Source organism: Salvelinus alpinus, chromosome 17, assembly GCF_045679555.1.
Source record: "Salvelinus alpinus chromosome 17, SLU_Salpinus.1, whole genome shotgun sequence".
Taxonomy (NCBI): Eukaryota; Metazoa; Chordata; class Actinopteri; order Salmoniformes; family Salmonidae; genus Salvelinus; species Salvelinus alpinus.
The window spans coordinates 51,666,020-51,686,311 of NC_092102.1; the positions used below are offsets into that span (position 1 = coordinate 51,666,020).

Below are 20,292 nucleotides of genomic sequence, written 5' to 3' on the forward strand. Positions count from 1 at the left end.
CCTTCCTAAGTCTGAGGGTGGTTTTAACCTTCCGAAGTCTGAGGGTGATTTTAACCTTCCTGAGTCTGAGGGTGATTTTAACCTTCCTGAGTCAGAGGGTGGTTTTAACCTTCCTGAGTCTGAGGGTGATTTTAACCTTCCTGAGTCTGAGGGTGGTTTTAATCTTCCTGAGTCTGAGTCTGAGGGTGGTATTAACCTTCCTGGGTCTGAGGGTGGTTTTAACCTTCCTGAGTCTGAGGGTGGTTTTAACCTTCCTGGGTCTGAGGGTGGTTTTAACCTTCCTGAGTCTGAGGGTGGTTTTAACCTTCCGGAGTCTGAGGGTGGTTTCAACCTTCCTGAGTCTAAAGGGTGGTTTTAACCTTCCTGAGTCTGAGGGTGGTGTTAACCTTCCTGAGTCTGAGGGTAGTTTTAACCTTCCTGAGTCTGAGGGTGGTGTTAACCTTCCTGAGTCTGAGGGTGGTTTTAACCTTCCTGAGTCTAAAGGGTGGTTTTAACCTTCCTGAGTCTAAAGGGTGGATTTAACCTTCCTGAATCTAAAGGGTGGTTTTAACCTTCTTGAGTCTGAGGGTGGTTTTAACCTTCCGAAGTCTGAGGGTGGTTTTAAACTTCCGAAGTCTGAGGGTGGTTTTAACCTTCCGAAGTCTGAGGGTGGTATTAACCTTCCTGAGTCTGAGGGTGGTTTTAACCTTCCTGAGTCTGAGGGTGGTGTTAACCTTCCTGAGTCTGAGGGTAGTTTTAACCTTCCTGAGTCTAAAGGGTGGTTTTAACCTTCCTGAGTCTAAAGGGTGGTTTTAACCTTCCTGAGTCTGAGGGTGGTTTTAACCTTCCTGAGTCTGAGGGTGGTTTTAACCTTCCTGAGTCTGAGGGTGGTTTTAACCTTCCTGGGTCTGAGGGTGGTTTAAACCTTCCTGAGTCTGAGGGTGGTGTTAACCTTCCTGAGTCTGAGGGTGGTGTTAACCTTCCTGAGTCTGAGGGTGGTGTTAACCTTCCTGAGTCTGAGGGTGGTGTTAACCTTCCTGAGTCTGAGGGTGGTGTTAACCTTCCTGAGTCTGAGGGTGGTTTTAACCTTACTGAGTCTAAAGGGTGGTTTTAACCTTCCTGAGTCTAAAGGGTGGATTTAACCTTCCTGAATCTAAAGGGTGGTTTTAACCTTCCTGAGTCTGAGGGTGGTTTTAACCTTCCTGAGTCTGAGGGTGGTGTTAACCTTCCTGAGTCTGAGGGTGGTGTTAACCTTCCTGAGTCTGAGGGTAGTTTTAACCTTCCTGAGTCTAAAGGGTGGTTTTAAAAATTAAATATTTTCGGAATACTCTAAAAACTAACATGGAAAGCAATGTAATAATGGCAATAGGAAAAATAATAACTAATAACTAAATGATCTACAGCAATCCTTTTAGTTTACAACAAAAACATATGAAATACTTAGTATGTTTAATAAGTAACAACAAGAAACAAATATATAAAGATAACTTTATCCCATTACTCAACAACGTGAAAGCAGATCTAATTCAATGGACTAATCGTTCCATAAATCTTACAGGTAGAATACACCTCTAGAATTCCATGGCTGCCAAAGTTTTTGTATTTATTTTCAGTAATACCAATTATCCTAAGACATTCTTTAAATAATATATACTCGGTCATAACAGGCTTTATATGGGAAAATAAAACTCATAGATTTATAAGGGAAAGTTTGACATCTTCCTGAGTCTGAGGGTGGTTTTAACCTTCCTGAGTCTGAGGCTGGTTTTAACCTTCCTGAGTCTGAGGGTGGTTTTAACCTTCCTGAGTCGGAGGGTGGTTTTAACCTTCCTGAGTCTGAGGGTGGTTTAAACCTTCCTGAGTCTGAGGGTGGTTTAAACCTTCCTGAGTCTAAAGGGTGGTTTTAACCTTCCTGAGTCTGAGGGTGGTTTTAACCTTCCTGAGTCGGAGGGTGGTTTTAAACCTTCCTGAGTCTGAGGGTGGTTTAAACCTTCCTGGGTCTGAGGGTGGTTTAAACCTTCCTGAGTCTGAGGGTGCTGTTAACCTTCCTGAGTCTGAGGGTGGTGTTAACCTTCCTGAGTCTAAAGGGTGGATTTAACCTTCCTGAGTCTAAAGGGTGGTTTTAACCTTCCTGAGTCTGAGGGTGGTTTTAACCTTCCTGAGTCTGAGGGTGGTTTTAACCTTCCTGAGTCTGAGGGTGGTTTAACCTTCCTGAGTCTGAGGGTGGTTTTAACCTTCCTAAGTCTGAGGGTGGTTTTAACCTTCCGAAGTCTGAGGGTGATTTTAACCTTCCTGAGTCTGAGGGTGATTTTAACCTTCCTGAGTCAGAGGGTGGTTTTAACCTTCCTGAGTCTGAGGGTGATTTTAACCTTCCTGAGTCTGAGGGTGGTTTTAATCTTCCTGAGTCTGAGTCTGAGGGTGGTATTAACCTTCCTGGGTCTGAGGGTGGTTTTAACCTTCCTGAGCCTGAGGGTGGTTTTAACCTTCCTGGGTCTGAGGGTGGTTTTAACCTTCCTGAGTCTGAGGGTGGTTTTAACCTTCCGGAGTCTGAGGGTGGTTTTAACCTTCCTGAGTCTAAAGGGTGGTTTTAACCTTCCTGAGTCTGAGGGTGGTTTTAACCTTCCTGAGTCTGAGGGTGGTGTTAACCTTCCTGAGTCTGAGGGTAGTTTTAACCTTCCTGAGTCTGAGGGTGGTGTTAACCTTCCTGAGTCTGAGGGTGGTTTTAACCTTCCGAAGTCTGAGGGTGGTTTTAAACTTCCGAAGTCTGAGGGTGGTTTTAACCTTCCGAAGTCTGAGGGTGGTATTAACCTTCCTGAGTCTGAGGGTGGTATTAACCTTCATGAGTCTGAGGGTGGTTTTAACCTTCCTGAGTCTGAGGGTGGTTTTAACCTTCCTGAGTCTAAAGGGTGGTTTTAATCTTCCTGAGTCTGAGGGTGGTTTTAACCTTCCTGAGTCTGAGGGTGGTTTTAACCTTCCGAAGTCTGAGGGTGGTTTTAACCTTCCTGAGTCTAAAGGGTGGTTTTAACCTTCCTGAGTCTGAGGGTGGTTTTAAACCTTCCTGAGTCTGAGGCTGGTTTTAACCTTCCTGAGTCTGAGGGCGGTTTTAAACCTTCCTGAGTCTGAGGCTGGTTTTAACCTTCCTGAGTCTGAGGGTGGTTTTAACCTTCCTGAGTCTGAGGGTGGTTTTAACCTTCCAGACCTGGAATTGTATCAACTTGCTACCCAAGGCTTTTAATTGTGACATATAGTTAAATGCACTAAGGAGAAACAATGGGTCTATATTAAAGATGTGCATACACATCCCCTATAACGACACAGGAGGCAGATGGTTCCAGTCTCAGAGACGTAATATATACAAGGCAGGTCCAGGACAGGCAGAGATCAGCAATCCCTATAAGGGTCAAGGCAGACTCAGGGTCTGGGCAGGGTCAGGGGAGGCTCAGGGTCTGGGGAGGCTCAGGGTCAGGGGAGGCTCAGGGGAGGCTCAGGGTCGGGTCAGGGGCAGGGTCAGGGACAGGCTCAGGGGCAGGGCAGGCTCAGGGCAGGGTCTGGGCAGGGTCAGGGTCAGGGCAGGGTCTGGGCAGGGTCTGGGCAGGGTCAGGCTCAGGGTCAGGGCAGGGGCAGGGGCAGGGGCAGGGCAGGGTCAGGGCAGGCTCAGGGTCAGGGGCAGGGTCAGGGCAGGGTCTGGGCAGGCTCAGGGCAGGGTCAGGGTCAGGGCAGGGTCTGGGCAGGGTCAGGGCAGGTCAGGGTCAGGCTCAGGGTCTGAGCAGGGTCAGGCTCAGGGTCAGGGCAGGGTTAGGGCAGGGCAGGCGCAGGTCAGGGTAGGGTCAGGGCAGGGTCAGGGCAGGGGCGGGTCAAGGTCAGGGCAGGGTCTGGGCAGGGTCTGGGCAGGGTCAGGCTCAGGGTCAGGGCAGGGTCTGGGCAGGGTCAGGCTCAGGGTCAGGGCAGGGCAGGGTCAGGGTCTGGGCAGGGTCAGGGCAGGGTCTGGGCAGGGTCAGGGCAGGTCAGGCTCAGGGTCTGGGCAGGGTCAGGGCAGGGTCAGGGCAGGGTCAGGGCAGGGTCAGGGTCAGGGCAGGGTCAGGGTCAGGTCAGGGCAGGGTCAGGGCAGGGTCAGGGCAGGGTCAGAGGCAGGGTCAGGGTCAGGGCAGGGTCAGGGCAGGCTCGGGTCAGTGCAGGGTCAGGGGAGGGCAGGGTCAGGGCAGGGTCAGGGGAGGCTCAGGGTCAGGGGACGCTCAGGGTCAGGGCAGACTCAGGGTCAGGGCAGGCTCAGGGTCAGGGGAAGCTCAGGATCAGGGGAAGGCTCAGGGTCAGAGAAGGCAACAACAGGTCAGAACCAGGAAGCCTAGAACCCAAACTAGAGAGAAGGATAAACACATAAAAACCCACTGGGATGACTTGACGACTTGTCCCTCTCTGTCACTTGTGATCCCTCTCCGGCCTCTAGGTCACCAGGCTGCTCGTTAAGGCTCACACCTGTCACCATCGTTACGCGCATAATGACACTCACCTGGACTCCATCACCTCCTTGATTACCTGCCCTTTATCTGTCACTCCCTTTGGTTTCATCCCCAGTAGTCAGTGTTCCTGTTTCATGTCGGTGCGCTGTTTGTGTTTCTTGTTTTGTTCATTTATTTATTAAATGTATTCACTCCCTGAACTTTGCTTCCCGACTCTCAGCGAACATCGTTACACTCTCTTTTTACACATGTGGGTCTGGGCAGGTGTGATGTCATTGGGTCTGGGCAGGTGTGATGTCTTTGGGTCTGGGCAGGTGTGATGTCATTGGGTCTGGGCAGGTGTAATGTCATTGGGTCTGGGCAGGTGTGATGTCATTGGTTCTAGGCAGGTGTGATGTCATTGGGTCTGGGCAGGTGTGATGTCATTGGGTCTGGGCAGGTGTGATGTCATTGGGTCTGGGCAGGTGTGATGTCATTGGTTCTGGGCAGGTGTGATGTCATTGGGTCTGGGCAGGTGTGATGTCATTGGGTCTGGGCAGGTGTGATGTCATTGGGTCTGGGCAGGTGTGATGTCATTGGTTCTGGGCAGGTGTGATGTCATTGGGTCTGGGCAGGTGTGATGTCATTGGGTCTGGGCAGGTGTGATGTCATTGGTTCTGGGCAGGTGTGATGTCATTGGGTCTGGGAAGGTGTGATGTCATTGGGTCTGGGCAGGTGTGATGTCATTGGGTCTGGGCAGGTGTGATGTCATTGGGTCTGGGCAGGTGTGATGTCATTGAGTCTGAGCTGGTGTCATGTCATTGGGTCTGGGCAGGTGTCATGTCATTGGGTCTGGGCAGGTGTGATGTCATTGGGTCTGGGCAGGTGTGATGCCATTGGGTCTGGGCAGGTGTGGTGACATTGGGTCTGGGCAGGTGTCATGTCATTGTGAAGACATCAAAACCATGAAATAACACACGTAACCAAAAATATGTTTCAGCTGTGATTTAATGGTACATGACACGTCCCTGTCTCTTTCCGAGGTGATTTAATGGTACATGACACGTCCCTGTCTCTTTCAGATGTGATTTAATGGTACATGACACGTCCCTGTCTCTTTCAGAGGTGATTTAATGGTACATGACACGTCCCTGTCTCTTTCAGAGGTGATTTAATGGTACATGACACGTCCCTGTCTCTTTCAGAGGTGATTTAATGGTACATGACACGTCCCTGTCTCTTTCAGAGGTGATTTAATGGTACGTGACACGTCCCTGTCTCTTTCAGAGGTGATTTAATGGTACGTGACACGTCCCTGTCTCTTTCAGAGGTGATTTAATGGTACGTGACACGTCCCTGTCTCTTTCAGAGGTGATTTAATGGTACATGACACGTCCCTGTCTCTTTCAGAGGTGATTTAATGGTACATGACACGTCCCTGTCTTTCAGAGGTGATTTAATGGTACATGACACGTCCCTGTCTCTTTCAGAGGTGATTTAATGGTACGTGACACGTCCCTGTCTCTTTCCGAGGTGATTTAATGGTACATGACACGTCCCTGTCTCTTTCAGATGTGATTTAATGGTACATGACACGTCCCTGTCTCTTTCAGAGGTGATTTAATGGTACATGACATGTCCCTGTCTCTTTCAGATGTGATTTAATGGTACATGACACGTCCCTGTCTCTTTCAGAGGTGATTTAATGGTACATGACACGTCCCTGTCTCTTTCAGATGTGATTTAATGGTACATGACACGTCCCTCTCTCTTTCAGAGGTGATTTAATGGTACATGACACGTCCCTCTCTCTTTCAGAGGTGATTTAATGGTACATGACACGTCCCTGTCTCTTTCAGAGGTGATTTAATGGTACATGACACGTCCCTCTCTCTTTCAGAGGTGATTTAATGGTACATGACACGTCCCTCTCTCTTTCAGAGGTGATTTAATGGTACATGACACGTCCCTGTCTCTTTCAGAGGTGATTTAATGGTACGTGACACGTCCCTGTCTCTTTCCGAGGTGATTTAATGGTACATGACACGTCCCTGTCTCTTTTCACACTCTTAATTATTTAGTTAATCTCTTCCATTTATACATGCTTTCCTCTGACTGCTGCTGGTTGAGTTTCAGGTATGCTTCAGAAATCAAAGATATCTCTTCTAAGGTACTTTTATACCAGATGGAGGCTTGTTTACCCGGACACGGTATTTTCCCATTGTAAACAAGTCTCTGCTTGACTAGTGTGTGTGTGTGTGTGTGTACGCTATAGCCTTCCCTTATCCTCCTATCTCCAGGTACGACCAGGCAGCCTCGCCACGAGGAGATATCAGGAGTGGACTACAACTTTGTCTCCATAGAAGAGTTCTTTTCTCTGGAAGAGTCTGGAGCCCTGCTGGAGAGCGGCAAGTTCAAAGGTCAGAGTGTGTGTGTTTATTACTCGTGGCCAGTGGTGGAGTGGGGGGTAAATGAACGTAAAAGCCGCTTACCAAACTTTTAGATTTTGCGCGAGCGTTTAGCCACCTTTTGTGCTAAAATGCATTGAGAAATAGGGAGCATTACTTTACTGTCAAGCATACGTGGTGCTAATAATTATATTTAGGCTACTGATGTTTTCATAATTTGACCGTGTGTCTTGGGTGGTTGAGGTATTTTATTTTGTAGTTATAAAAATAATTTGTTACGGCGTTCCAACATGTGCTTTCCGTTTCGTAGTTGTAACAAAGACATTCAACAAATAAAATTGAATGAAAACTTGAATTCTTGTTTTTTTTGTTTTTACATATAGCCTACAGTAACAAACTGTTATTTTGTATACTAATGTTACCTAAGACCTTCAATAACAAAACCATTTTTATTTTTTTTATGGCCTATATGTTGTATGAATTGCACAGTTAGAATATTTCAGTCAGAATGACTGCTCATTAGCTTGAAGGGGGAGTCTCTTGATGCCCAGCATTTCTCGTGTTAATTGATTAACTGATTGTTCCTCCTCTGTACCTCCTCCTCCTATCAGGTAACTACTACGGGACGCCCCGCCCAGTCCACATTGGCCCAGAGAGCCCACCAATCACGTACCAGGAACACCGGAACTTGCTCCGGAACTTCAGGACGCGCAGCAAGTCGCTTAGCAACCTGGAGAAGGCTGTGGAGGAGGGAGAGAACAGTGAGGAGGACTCTGGTCTGTCAGGTATAGTCACACACAGCTGTCTATAAACTGTCTGTTAGCCTGAACATCGAGACATCCATCACAGATGAGACACTGAGAACAATCATCAGACTTGAGCATCTTAGCTATTTTCTGATGATCTCATTTCTCTCTTTTGTAGCTGTAACAAGTATGTGTGTGTTTTCTATCCCAGTTCGCTCCTCTCCCCAAGCTTAACATTGTTGTCATATATATTCCCACCAGGTGTCCTTGGAGAGTTCCTCAACGAGCTTGACACCTTGATAAGCTTATTTCCCGATGAAGACTCATCGTACTGGGCGACTTTAACCTCCTGACCCCTTTCCTCTTTTGACCTCACCCTTTCCCAGTCCCACTGCCAGGCAATATGCTTGACTTCATCTTCACTAGAGACTGTTCTCCTACTAATCTCACTGCAACCGCCCTCCAGGTCTCTGATCACTACTTTGTTTCCTTGTCTCTCCATCTCTCCTCCAACCCTAGCCACTCAGCCCCTACCCAGATGGTAATGCACCGCCGCAATTTTCACTCTCTCGCTCTCTCCCACTACTCTGTCCTCTTCTGTCCTATAATCTCTTCCTTCTGTTAAAGTCTCCTGATTCTGCCTCTTTGACCCTACTCTCCTCCCTTCGACTCCCTTGACTCTCACAGTCCCCTTTCCTCCCGGCCAGCTCCACCTCCTCTCTCCCTCCTCTTCCTCCTCTCTTCCTCCTCTCTCCCTCCTCTCTCCCTCCTCTCCCTCCTCTTCCTCCTCTCTTCCTCCTCTCTCCCTCCTCTTCCTCCTCTCTCCCTCCTCTCTTCCTCCTCTCTTCCTCCTCTCTCCCTCCTCTTCCTCCTCTCTCCCTCCTCTTCCTCCTCTCTCCCTCCTCTCTTCCTCCTCTCTCCCTCCTCTCTCCCTCCTCTTCCTCCTCTCTCCCTCCTCTTCCTCCTCTCTCCCTCCTCTCTCCCTCCTCTTCCTCCTCTCTCCCTCCTCTCTCCCTCCTCTTCCTCCTCTCTCCCTCCTCTCTCCCTCCTCTCCCTCCTCTCTCCCTACTCTTCCTCCTCTCTTCCTCCTCTCTCCTTCCTCTCTCCCTCCTCTTCCTCCTCTCTCCTTCCTCTCTCCCTCCTCTTCCTCCTCTCTCCTTCCTCTCTTCCTCCTCTCTCCTTCCTCTCTCCCTCCTCTCTCCCTCCTCTTCCTCCTCTCTTCCTCCTCTTCCTCCTCTTCCTCCTCTCTCCCTCCTCTCTCCCTCCTCTTCCACTGTATCTGCTGCTAAAGATGCTTTCTATCGCTCTAAATCTCTGCGGACGACTTTGTCAACCACTTTGAAAAAGGTTGATGACATCCGCTCCTCATTAACTCAGCTTATTGAGTCCACTGGTCCCACTCACACAGAACTACCCTGCACCTTGACCTCTTTCTCCCCTCTCTCTCCAGAGGACATCCTGCAAATAGTGATGTCCTGCCGCCCAACAACCTGCACACTCAACCCCATCCTCTCTTCCCTTCTCCGGACCATCTCTGGAGACCTTCTCCCATTCCTCACTTCCCTCATCAACTCATCCCTGTCCCTACTGACTTCAAGTTGGCCAGAGTCGCTCCGTTCCTCAAGAAACCAACACTCGAGCCCACTGGCATCAAAAACGACCTTTCTTTGATTTCCAAAGCACTTCAGTGTGCTGTCTCTGAACAACTCTCTTGTTATCTCTCTCAGAACCATCTTCTGGACCCTAACCAGTCAGGCTTCAAGACGGGTCACTCAATCGAGACTGCTCTTCTCTGTGTCACGGAGGATCTTCGTACTGCCAAAGCTGACTCTCTCTCCTCAGTTCTCATCCTCTTAGATACTATCCGCTTCCTTCGACACCGTGAACCATCAGATCCTCCTCTCCACCCTCTCAGGGCTGGGTGTCTCATGCTCGGCACACTCCTGGTTTGCATCTTATCTGGCAGGTCGTTCCTACCAGGTGGCGTGGATAGTATCTGTACCACGAACTATCACTGCTGGTGTCCCACTCTCCTCTTCTCTCTATAGACCAAGTCACTCGGCTCTGTCATATCCTCACCTGGTCTCTCCTATCACTGCTATGAGGATGGACCTCTCCTCTTCTCTCTATACACCAAGTCACTCAGCTCTGTCATATCCTCACATGGTCTCTCCTATCACTGCTATGAGGATGGACCTCTCCTCTCCTCTTCTCTCTATAGACCAAGTCACTCAGCTCTGTCATATCCTCACATGATCTCTCCTATCACTGCTATGAGGATGGAGCTCTCCTCTCCTCTCTATAGACCAAGTCACTCAGCTCCATCTCACATGGTCTGCCTAAATTCTTATTTACAATGACGGCCTAGGAACGGAGGGTTAACTGCCTTGTTCAGGGGCAAAATGACAGATTTGTATCTTGTCAGCTCGGGGATTCGATCTTGCAACCTTTCGGTTACTAGTCCTACGCTCTAACCACTAGGCTACCCTATCTGGACTACTGTTGGCACTGTTGGGATCCATAGGGCTCTGGTTAAAAGTAGTGCAGTAATTTGGGACCCATAGGGCTCTGGTTAAAAGTAGTGCACTAATAATTTGGGACCCATAGAGATCTGGTTGAAAGTAGGGCACTAATTTGGGATAAATATTGACTAAGACAGACATCTGTTTACATCCGGACCCTTGATTGGAGCTTACAGTGGCCAGAGTTAAAAGGATATTTCAAGACTGTGTGTGTGTGTGTGTGTGTGTGTGTGTGTTGTCTTGGCAGCGGGGTCAGTAGGTGCCAGCAGTGCCCTGCCCACAGCCAAATCTCTTAGCCAATCGTGGGAAGGCAGGGATGGCGTCGGAGAGGAGAACGGAGGGAGCGGCATCGCCACAAGAGGCGGAGTGACACTGCCGGAGAACTGGGAGCTGGCCTTCAGTAACTCAGGAGAGGCGTACTACATAGAGTGAGTAGAGGGAGAGAGAGAGGAGAGAGAGGAGAGAGAGGAGAGAGAGGAGAGAGAGGAGAGAGAGGAGAGAGAGAGACAGAGAGACAGAGAGACAGAGAGACAGAGAGAGAGAGGAGAGGCTTACTACATAGAGTGAGTAGAGGGAGAGAGAGACATGAGAGAGAGGAGAGAGAGAGAGAGAGAGGGGAGAGAGAGGAGAGGCTTACTACATAGAGTGAGTAGAGACAGTAGAGAGAGAGGAGAGAGGAGAGAGAGAGAGAGGAGAGGCTTACTACATAGAGTGAGTAGAGACAGTAGAGAGAGAGGAGAGAGAGAGAGAGAGGAGAGGCTTACTACATAGAGTGAGTAGAGACAGGAGAGAGAGGAGAGAGAGGAGAGAGAGAGGAGAGGCTTACTACATAGAGTGAGTAGAGACAGTAAGAGAGGAGAGAGAGAGGAGAGAGAGGAGAGAGAGAGAGAGGAGAGGCGTACTACATAGAGTGAGTAGAGACAGTAGAGAGAGAGGAGAGAGATGAGAGAGAGGAGAGAGGGGGGAGAGAGAGAGGAGAGGCTTACTGCATAGAGTGAGTAGAGACAGGAGAGAGAGATGAGAGAGAGAGGAGAGAGAGAGAGAGGAGAGGCTTACTACATAGAGTGAGTAAAGACAGGAGAGAGAGGAGAGAGAGGAGAGAGAGGAGAGAGAGGAGAGAGGAGAGAGAGGAGAGAGGGGGGAGAGAGAGAGAGGAGAGGCTTACTACATAGAGTGAGTAGAGACAGGAGAGAGAGATGAGAGAGAGAGGAGAGAGAGGAGAGGCTTACTACATAGAGTGAGTAAAGACAGGAGAGAGAGGAGAGAGAGGAGAGAGAGGAGAGAGAGAGAGAGGAGAGGCTTACTACATAGAGTGAGTAGAGACAGGAGAGAGAGATGAGAGAGAGAGGAGAGAGAGAGAAAGGAGAGGCTTACTACATAGAGTGAGTAGAGACAGGAGCAGAGATGAGAGAGAGAGGAGAGAGAGAGATGAGAGGCTTACTACATAGAGTGAGTAGAGACAGGAGAGAGAGGAGAGAGAGAGGAGAGAGAGAGAGGAGAGGCTTACTACATAGAGTGAGTAGAGACAGGAGAGAGAGAGGAGAGAGAGGAGAGAGAGAGAGAGGAGAGGCTTACTACATAGAGTGAGTAGAGACAGGAGAGAGAGGAGAGAGAGAGAGGAGAGGCTTACTACATAGAGTGAGTAGAGACAGGAGAGACAGGAGAGAGAGGAGAGAGAGAGAGGAGAGGCTTACTACATAGAGTGAGTAGAGACAGGAGAGAGAGATGAGAGAGAGAGGAGAGAGAGAGGAGGAGAGGCTTACTACATAGAGTGAGTAAAGACAGGAGAGAGAGATGAGAGAGAGAGGAGAGAGAGAGGAGGAGAGGCTTACTACATAGAGTGAGTAGAGACAGGAGAGAGAGATGAGAGAGAGAGGAGAGAGAGAGGAGGAGAGGCTTACTACATAGAGTGAGTAGAGACAGGAGAGATGGGAGAGAGAGGAGAGAGAGAGAGAGGAGAGAGAGAGAGAGGAGAGGCTTACTACATAGAGTGAGTAGAGACAGGAGAGAGAGATGAGAGAGAGAGGAGAGAGAGAGAGAGGAGAGGCTTACTACATAGAGTGAGTAGAGACAGGAGAGAGAGGTGAGAGAGAGAGGAGAGAGAGAGGAGGAGAGGCTTACTACATAGAGTGAGTAGAGACAGGAGAGATGGGAGAGAGAGGAGAGAGAGAGAGAGGAGAGAGAGAGAGAGGAGATGCTTACTACATAGAGTGAGTAGAGACAGGAGAGAGAGATGAGAGAGAGAGGAGAGAGAGAGAGAGGAGAGGCTTACTACATAGAGTGAGTAGAGACAGGAGAGAGAGATGAGAGAGAGAGGAGAGAGAGAGGAGGAGAGGCTTACTACATAGAGTGAGTAGAGACAGGAGAGAGAGGAGAGAGAGAGAGGAGAGGCTTACTACATAGAGTGAGTAGAGACAGGAGAGAGAGAGGAGAGAGAGGAGAGAGAGAGAGAGGAGAGGCTTACTACATAGAGTGAGTAGAGACAGGAGAGAAAGGAGAGAGAGAGGGGAGAGAGAGGAGAGAGAGGAGAGAGAGAGGAGAGGCTTACTACATAGAGTGAGTAGAGACAGGAGAGACAGGAGAGAGAGGAGAGAGAGAGAGAGGAGAGGCTTACTACATAGAGTGAGTAAAGACAGGAGAGAGAGATGAGAGAGAAGAGAGAGAGGAGAGAGAGAGAGGAGAGGCTTACTACATAGAGTGAGTAGAGACAGGAGAGAGGAGAGAGAGGAGAGAGAGGAGAGGCATACTACATAGAGTGAGTAGAGACAGGAGAGAGAGGAGAGAGAGGGGAGAGAGAGGAGAGAGAGAGAGAGGAGAGGCTTACTACATAGAGTGAGTAGAGACAGGAGAGAGAGGAGAGAGAGAGAGAGGAGAGGGTTACTACATAGAGTGAGTAGAGACAGGAGAGAGAGGAGAGAGAGAGAGGAGAGGCTTACTACATAGAGAGGAGAGGCTTACTACATAGAGAGGAGAGTTTTACTACATAGAGAGAGGAGAGTTTTACTACATAGAGAGAGGAGAGTTTTGCTACATAGAGAGAGGAGAGTTTTACTAAATAGAGAGAGGAGAGTTTTACTACATAGAGAGAGTAGAGACAGGAGAGAGAGAGGAGAGAGAGGAGAGAGAGAGAGAGGAGAGGCTTACTACATAGAGTGAGTAGAGACAGGAGAGAAAGGAGAGAGAGAGGGGAGAGAGAGGAGAGAGAGGAGAGAGAGAGGAGAGGCTTACTACATAGAGTGAGTAGAGACAGGAGAGACAGGAGAGAGAGGAGAGAGAGAGAGAGGAGAGGCTTACTACATAGAGTGAGTAAAGACAGGAGAGAGAGATGAGAGAGAAGAGAGAGAGGAGAGAGAGAGAGGAGAGGCTTACTACATAGAGTGAGTAGAGACAGGAGAGAGGAGAGAGAGGAGAGAGAGGAGAGGCATACTACATAGAGTGAGTAGAGACAGGAGAGAGAGGAGAGAGAGGGGAGAGAGAGGAGAGAGAGAGAGAGGAGAGGCTTACTACATAGAGTGAGTAGAGACAGGAGAGAGAGGAGAGAGAGAGAGAGGAGAGGGTTACTACATAGAGTGAGTAGAGACAGGAGAGAGAGGAGAGAGAGAGAGGAGAGGCTTACTACATAGAGAGGAGAGGCTTACTACATAGAGAGGAGAGTTTTACTACATAGAGAGAGGAGAGTTTTACTACATAGAGAGAGGAGAGTTTTGCTACATAGAGAGAGGAGAGTTTTACTAAATAGAGAGAGGAGAGTTTTACTACATAGAGAGAGGAGAGTTTTACTACATAGAGAGAGGAGAGTTTTACTACATAGAGAGGAGAGTTTTGCTACATAGAGAGGAGAGTTTTACTACATAGAGAGGAGAGTTTTGCTACATAGAGAGGAGAGTTTTACTACATAGAGAGGAGAGTTTTACTACATAGAGAGAGGAGAGTTTTACTACATAGAGAGGAGAGTTTTACTACATAGAGAGAGGAGAGTTTTACTACATAGAGAGGAGAGTTTTACTACATAGAGAGAGGAGAGTTTTACTACATAGAGAGGAGAGTTTTACTACATAGAGAGGAGAGTTTTACTACATAGAGAGGAGAGTTTTACTACATAGAGAGAGGAGAGTTTTACTACATAGAGAGAGGAGAGTTTTACTACATAGAGAGGAGAGTTTTACTACATAGAGAGGAGAGTTTTACTACATAGAGAGGAGAGTTTTACTACATAAAGAGGAGAGTTTTACTACATAGAGAGAGGAGAGTTTTACTACATAGAGAGAGGAGAGTTTTACTACATAGAGAGAGGAGAGTTTTACTACATAGAGAGGAGAGTTTTACTACATAGAGAGAGGAGAGTTTTACTACATAGAGAGAGGAGAGTTTTACTACATAGAGAGAGGAGAGTTTTACTACATAGAGAGGAGAGTTTTACTACATAGAGAGGAGAGTTTTACTACATAGAGAGGAGAGTTTTACTACATAGAGAGAGGAGAGTTTTACTACATAGAGAGAGGAGAGTTTTACTACATAGAGAGAGGAGAGTTTTACTACATAGAGAGGAGAGTTTTACTACATAGAGAGAGGAGAGTTTTACTACATAGAGAGAGGAGAGTTTTACTACATAGAGAGAGGAGAGTTCTACTACATAGAGAGAGGAGAGTGTAGAGCTTATGATGATTGGGTTGGTGGTGATGATGATGATGATGGTGGAGGGGGTGATCTCTTCCTCCCCTCAGTCACATCTCTAAGACAACCAGCTGGCTGGACCCCAGAGCTCAGAGCAGGGAGATCCTCAGCGAGACAGACTGTGAGTCTACCTACCTTATCCTCCTTTGTTTCTCTGTCTATCTCCCCTGACAGCTCTCAAATTCATCTCTTGACATTATTAGAAATATAATTTAGTCTCTCTCTCTCTCTCTCCCTATATCTCCCTTTCCTACTCAGACTCCCCATCCCCTCTCTTCCTCTCCTTCTTACCCCCTCTCTCTCCCCCTATATCTCCCTTTCCTACCCAGACTCCCCATCCCCTCTCTTCCTCTCCTTCTTACCCCCTCTCTCTACCCCTATATCTCCCTTTCCTACCCAGACTCCCCATCCCCTCTCTTCCTTCTCCTTCCTACCCCCTCTCTCTACCCCTATATCTCCCTTTCCTACCCAGACTCCCCATCCCCTCTCTTCCTCTCCCTCCTCCTCATCCCCCATACTATCTCTCATCTCACTTTGTCTCTTTCATGTGTTGTCGAGCACTGAGACAGCATTCAGTTCTACTGAAATGGAGTCGTGAAATTAGAGACATATTTTCATATTGTCTGCTCATGATATTAGAGGAGGAGGGAGATCACTTTAATAATAGATGCAAATAAACATTTATAGGAAGGAAAATGCGTTAAAATATTCTGTTGCCATGTCAAAATGTAATGAATTACAAAAATATGTCTGTTAGTCATGAGACTACATATTTTATCATTGAACTGCAGAGGGCGCCAGAGAATCAGTTGTTAAACCTGTTCAGAGACAGCCGCCGTACGGTAGCTCTGTCTTGTCTGTTATGTGAATACACGTGGACAGTCTATCATAGATATATGTGAATACACGTGGACAGTCTATCATAGATATATGTGAATACACGTGGACAGTCTATCATAGATATATGTGAATACACGTGGACAGTCTATCATAGATATATGTGAATACACGTGGACAGTCTATCATAGATATATGTGAATACACGTGGACAGTCTATCATAGATATAGCGAGAAGTGGCCTGACCTGTGCAATCTGAGAGACGTCTGGAGAAACCAGGACTGATTTGACTTTAATGAGACTAGCCCTGGGGAAATCAAGGTTAAATAAATACTAGACGGAGGTAGGGTCATCACAACAGGAAACTAATGGTCTGTGTCCCTGTCCCCTGCCAGTACCTGCGTTCACGGACCAGCCAGCAGAGCTGAAGGGTTACTCCATCCACACCCGTCTGTCTAAAGGGCTGCAGGGGTTCGGCTTCAACATAGTGGGAGGAAGCAGGCAGAGAGAGTTTCTCCAGGTCTACAGCATTACACCAGGAGGACCACCCGCTCTCAACACAGGTAGGATTAACACGGGTAGGACTAACACAGGTAGGACTAACACAGGTAGGACTAACACAGGTAGGACTAACACAGGTAGGATTAACACAGGTAGGATTAACACAGGTACTCTCAACACAGGTAGGATTACCACAGGTAGGATTAACACAGGTACATTCAGAACAGGTAGGATTAACAAATGTAGGATTAACACAGGTGGGATTAACACAGGTGGGATTAACACAGGAACACTTAACACGGGTAGGAAAACACGGGTAGGATTAACACGGGTAGGATTAACACGGGTAGGATTAACACGGGTAGGATTAACACGGGTAGGATTAACACAGGTACTCTCAACACACACAGGTGGGATTAACACAGGAACACTTAACACGGGTAGGATTAACACGGGTAGGATTAACACGGGTAGGATTAACACGGGTAGGATTAACACAGGTAGGATTAACACAGGTAGGATTAACACAGGTACACTAAACACAGGTAGTAATAAAATGGGTAGGACTAACACAGGTAGGATTAACACTGGTAGGATTAACACAGGTAAGATTAACACAGGTACACTTAACACGGGTAGGATTAACACAGGTAGAATTAACACAGGTATGATTAACACAGGTACTCTCAACACGGGTAGGATTAACACAGGTATGATTAACACAGGTATGATTAACACAGGTACACTCTACACAGGTAGCATAACCTCAAGCTAGACATACATACCAGTGGTTATTGAGTTGTTGTTATTTCTGAAGTCCTGTACTGGTGAGACTGAGAGACGGAGCAAGAGAGTTGAAGGGAGTTGAACATTGAAGGGAGTTGAAGGGAGTTGAACATTGAAGGGAGTTGAAGGGAGTTGAAGATTGAAGGGAGTTGAAGATTGAAGGGAGTTGAAGATTGAAGGGAGTTGAAGGGAGTTGAAGATTTGAAGGGAGTTGAACATTGAAGGGAGTTGAAGGGAGTTGAATATTGAAGGGAGTTGAAGGGTTGAAGGGAGTTGAAGGGTTGAAGGGAGTTGAACATTGAAGGGAGTTGAACGTTGAAGGGAGTTGAACATTGAAAGGAGTTGAACATTGAAGGGAGTTGGAGGGAGTTGAACATTGAAGGGAGTTGAAGGGAGTTGAAGAGTTGAACATTGAAGGGAGTTGAAGGGAGTTGAACATTGAAGGGAGTTGAACATTGAAGGGAGTTGAACATTGAAGGGAGTTGAACATTGAAGGGAGTTGAACATTGAAGGGAGTTGAAGGGAGTTGAAGAGTTGAACATTGAAGGGAGTTGAACATTGAAAGTAGTTGAACATTGAAGGGAGTTGAAGGGAGTTGAACATTGAAGGGAGTTGAAGGGAGTTGAACATTGAAAGGAGTGGAACATTGAAGGGAGTTGAAGGGAGTTGAAGATTTGAAGGGAGTTGAAGGGAGTTGAACATTGAAGGGAGTTGAACATTGAAGGGAGTTGAACATTGAAGGGAGTTGAACATTGAAGGGAGTTGAAGGGAGTTGAAGAGTTGAACATTGAAGGGAGTTGAAGGGAGTTGAACATTGAAAGGAGTGGAACATTGAAGGGAGTTGAAGGGAGCTGAACATTGAAGGGAGTTGAAGGGAGTTGAACATTGAAGGGAGTTGAACATTGAAGGGAGTTGAACATTGAAGGGAGTTGAACATTGAAGGGAGTTGAAGGGAGTTGAAGAGTTGAACATTGAAGGGAGTTGAACATTGAAAGTAGTTGAACATTGAAGTGAGTTGAAGGGAGTTGAACATTGAAGGGAGTTGAAGATTTGAAGGGAGTTGAAGGGAGTTGAAGATTTGAAGGGAGTTGAAGGGAGTTGAACATTGAAGGGAGTTGAAGGGAGTTGAACATTGAAGGGAGTTGAACATTGAAGGGAGTTGAACATTGAAGGGAGTTGAACATTGAAGGGAGTTGAACATTGAAGGGAGTTGAACATTGAAGGGAGTTGAACATTGAAGGGAGTTGAACATTGAAGGGAGTTGAACATTGAAGGGAGTTGAAGGGTTGAAGGGAGTTGAACATTGAAAGGAGTTGAACATTGAAGGGAGTTGAAGGGAGTTGAACATTGAAGGGAGTTGAACATTGAAGGGAGTTGAACATTGAAGGGAGTTGAACATTGAAGGGAGTTGAACATTGAAGGGAGTTGAACATTGAAGGGAGTTGAAGGGAGTTGAAGAGTTGAACATTGAAGGGAGTTGAACATTGAAAGTAGTTGAACATTGAAGGGAGTTGAACATTGAAGGGAGTTGAACATTGAAGGGAGTTGAACATTGAAGGGAGTTGAACATTGAAGGGAGTTGAACATTGAAGGGAGTTGAACATTGAAGGGAGTTGAACATTGAAGGGAGTTGAAGGGAGTTGAAGAGTTGAACATTGAAGGGAGTTGAACATTGAAAGGAGTTGAACATTGAAGGGAGTTGAAGGGAGTTGAACATTGAAAGGAGTTGAACATTGAAGGGAGTTGAACATTGAAGGGAGTTGAACATTGAAGGGAGTTGAACATTGAAAGGAGTTGAACATTGAAGGGAGTTGAACATTGAAGGGAGTTGAAGGGAGTTGAAGAGTTGAATATTGAAGGGAGTTGAACATTGAAAGGAGTTGAACATTGAAGGGAGTTGAAGGGAGTTGAACATTGAAGGGAGTTGAACATTGAATGGAGTTGAACATTGAATGGAGTTGAACATTGAAAGGAGTTGAACATTGAAGGGAGTTGAACATTGAAGGGAGTTGAACATTGAAGGGAGTTGAACATTGAAGGGATTTGAACATTGAAGGGAGTTGAACATTGAAGGGAGTTGAAGGGAGTTGAAGAGTTGAACATTGAAGGGAGTTGAACATTGAAAGGAGATGAACATTGAAGGGAGTTGAAGGGAGTTGAACATTGAAAGGAGTTGAACATTGAAGGGAGTTGAACATTGAAGGGAGTTGAAGAGTTGAATATTGAAGCAAGAGAGTTGAAGGGAGTTGAACATTGAAGGGAGTTGAACATTGAAGGGAGTTGAAGATTGAAGGGAGTTGAAGGGAGTTGAAGATTTGAAGGGAGTTGAACATTGAAGGGAGTTGAAGGGAGTTGAATATTGAAGGGAGTTGAAGGGTTGAAGGGAGTTGAAGGGTTGAAGGGAGTTGAACATTGAAGGGAGTTGAACATTGAAGGGAGTTGAAGGGTTGAAGGGAGTTGAACATTGAAAGGAGTTGGAGGGAGTTGAACATTGAAGGGAGTTGAAGGGAGTTGAAGAGTTGAACATTGAAGGGAGTTGAAGGGAGTTGAACATTGAAGGGAGTTGAACATTGAAGGGAGTTGAACATTGAAGGGAGTTGAACATTGAAGGGAGTTGAACATTGAAGGGAGTTGAACATTGAAGGGAGTTGAACATTGAAGGGAGTTGAAGGGTTGAAGGGAGTTGAACATTGAAAGGAGTTGAACATTGAAGGGAGTTGAAGGGAGTTGAACATTGAAGGCAGTTGAAGGGAGTTGAACATTTAAGGGAGTTGAACATTGAAGGGAGTTGAACATTGAAGGGAGTTGAACATTGAAGGGAGTTGAACATTGAAGGGAGTTGAACATTGAAGGGAGTTGAAGGGAGTTGAAGAGTTGAACATTGAAAGTAGTTGAACATTGAAGGGAGTTGAACATTGAAGGGAGTTGAACATTGAAGGGAGTTGAAGGGAGTTGAAGAGTTGAACATTGAAGGGAGTTGAACATTGAAAGGAGTTGAACATTGAAGGGAGTTGAAGGGAGTTGAACATTGAAAGGAGTTGAACATTGAAGGGAGTTGAACATTGAAGGGAGTTGAACATTGAAGGGAGTTGAACATTGAAGGGAGTTGAACATTGAAGGGAGTTGAACATTGAAAGGAGTTGAACATTGAAGGGAGTTGAACATTGAAGGGAGTTGAAGGGAGTTGAAGAGTTGAATATTGAAGGGAGTTGAACATTGAAAGGAGTTGAACATTGAAGGGAGTTGAAGGGAGTTGAACATTGAAGGGAGTTGAACATTGAATGGAGTTGAACATTGAAAGGAGTTGAACATTGAAAGGAGTTGAACATTGAAGGGAGTTGAACATTGAAGGGAGTTGAACATTGAAGGGATTTGAACATTGAAGGGAGTTGAAGGGAGTTG

The 20,292-nt window shown here is 46.8% G+C and overlaps 1 protein-coding gene across 1 annotated transcript in view; it reads left to right on the plus strand.

Annotated features, from left to right (window-relative positions):
* The window catches only part of LOC139543152 (membrane-associated guanylate kinase, WW and PDZ domain-containing protein 2-like), a 126,466-nt gene that overhangs the window by 41,641 nt on the left and 64,533 nt on the right, over positions 1-20,292 (plus strand). The window contains exons 4-8 of the mRNA XM_071349390.1: positions 6,716-6,835; positions 7,435-7,608; positions 10,339-10,519; positions 14,816-14,886; positions 15,999-16,166. Coding sequence (XP_071205491.1) covers positions 6,716-6,835; positions 7,435-7,608; positions 10,339-10,519; positions 14,816-14,886; positions 15,999-16,166 — 714 coding nt within the window. The remainder of the gene's footprint in view (positions 1-6,715; positions 6,836-7,434; positions 7,609-10,338; positions 10,520-14,815; positions 14,887-15,998; positions 16,167-20,292) is intronic.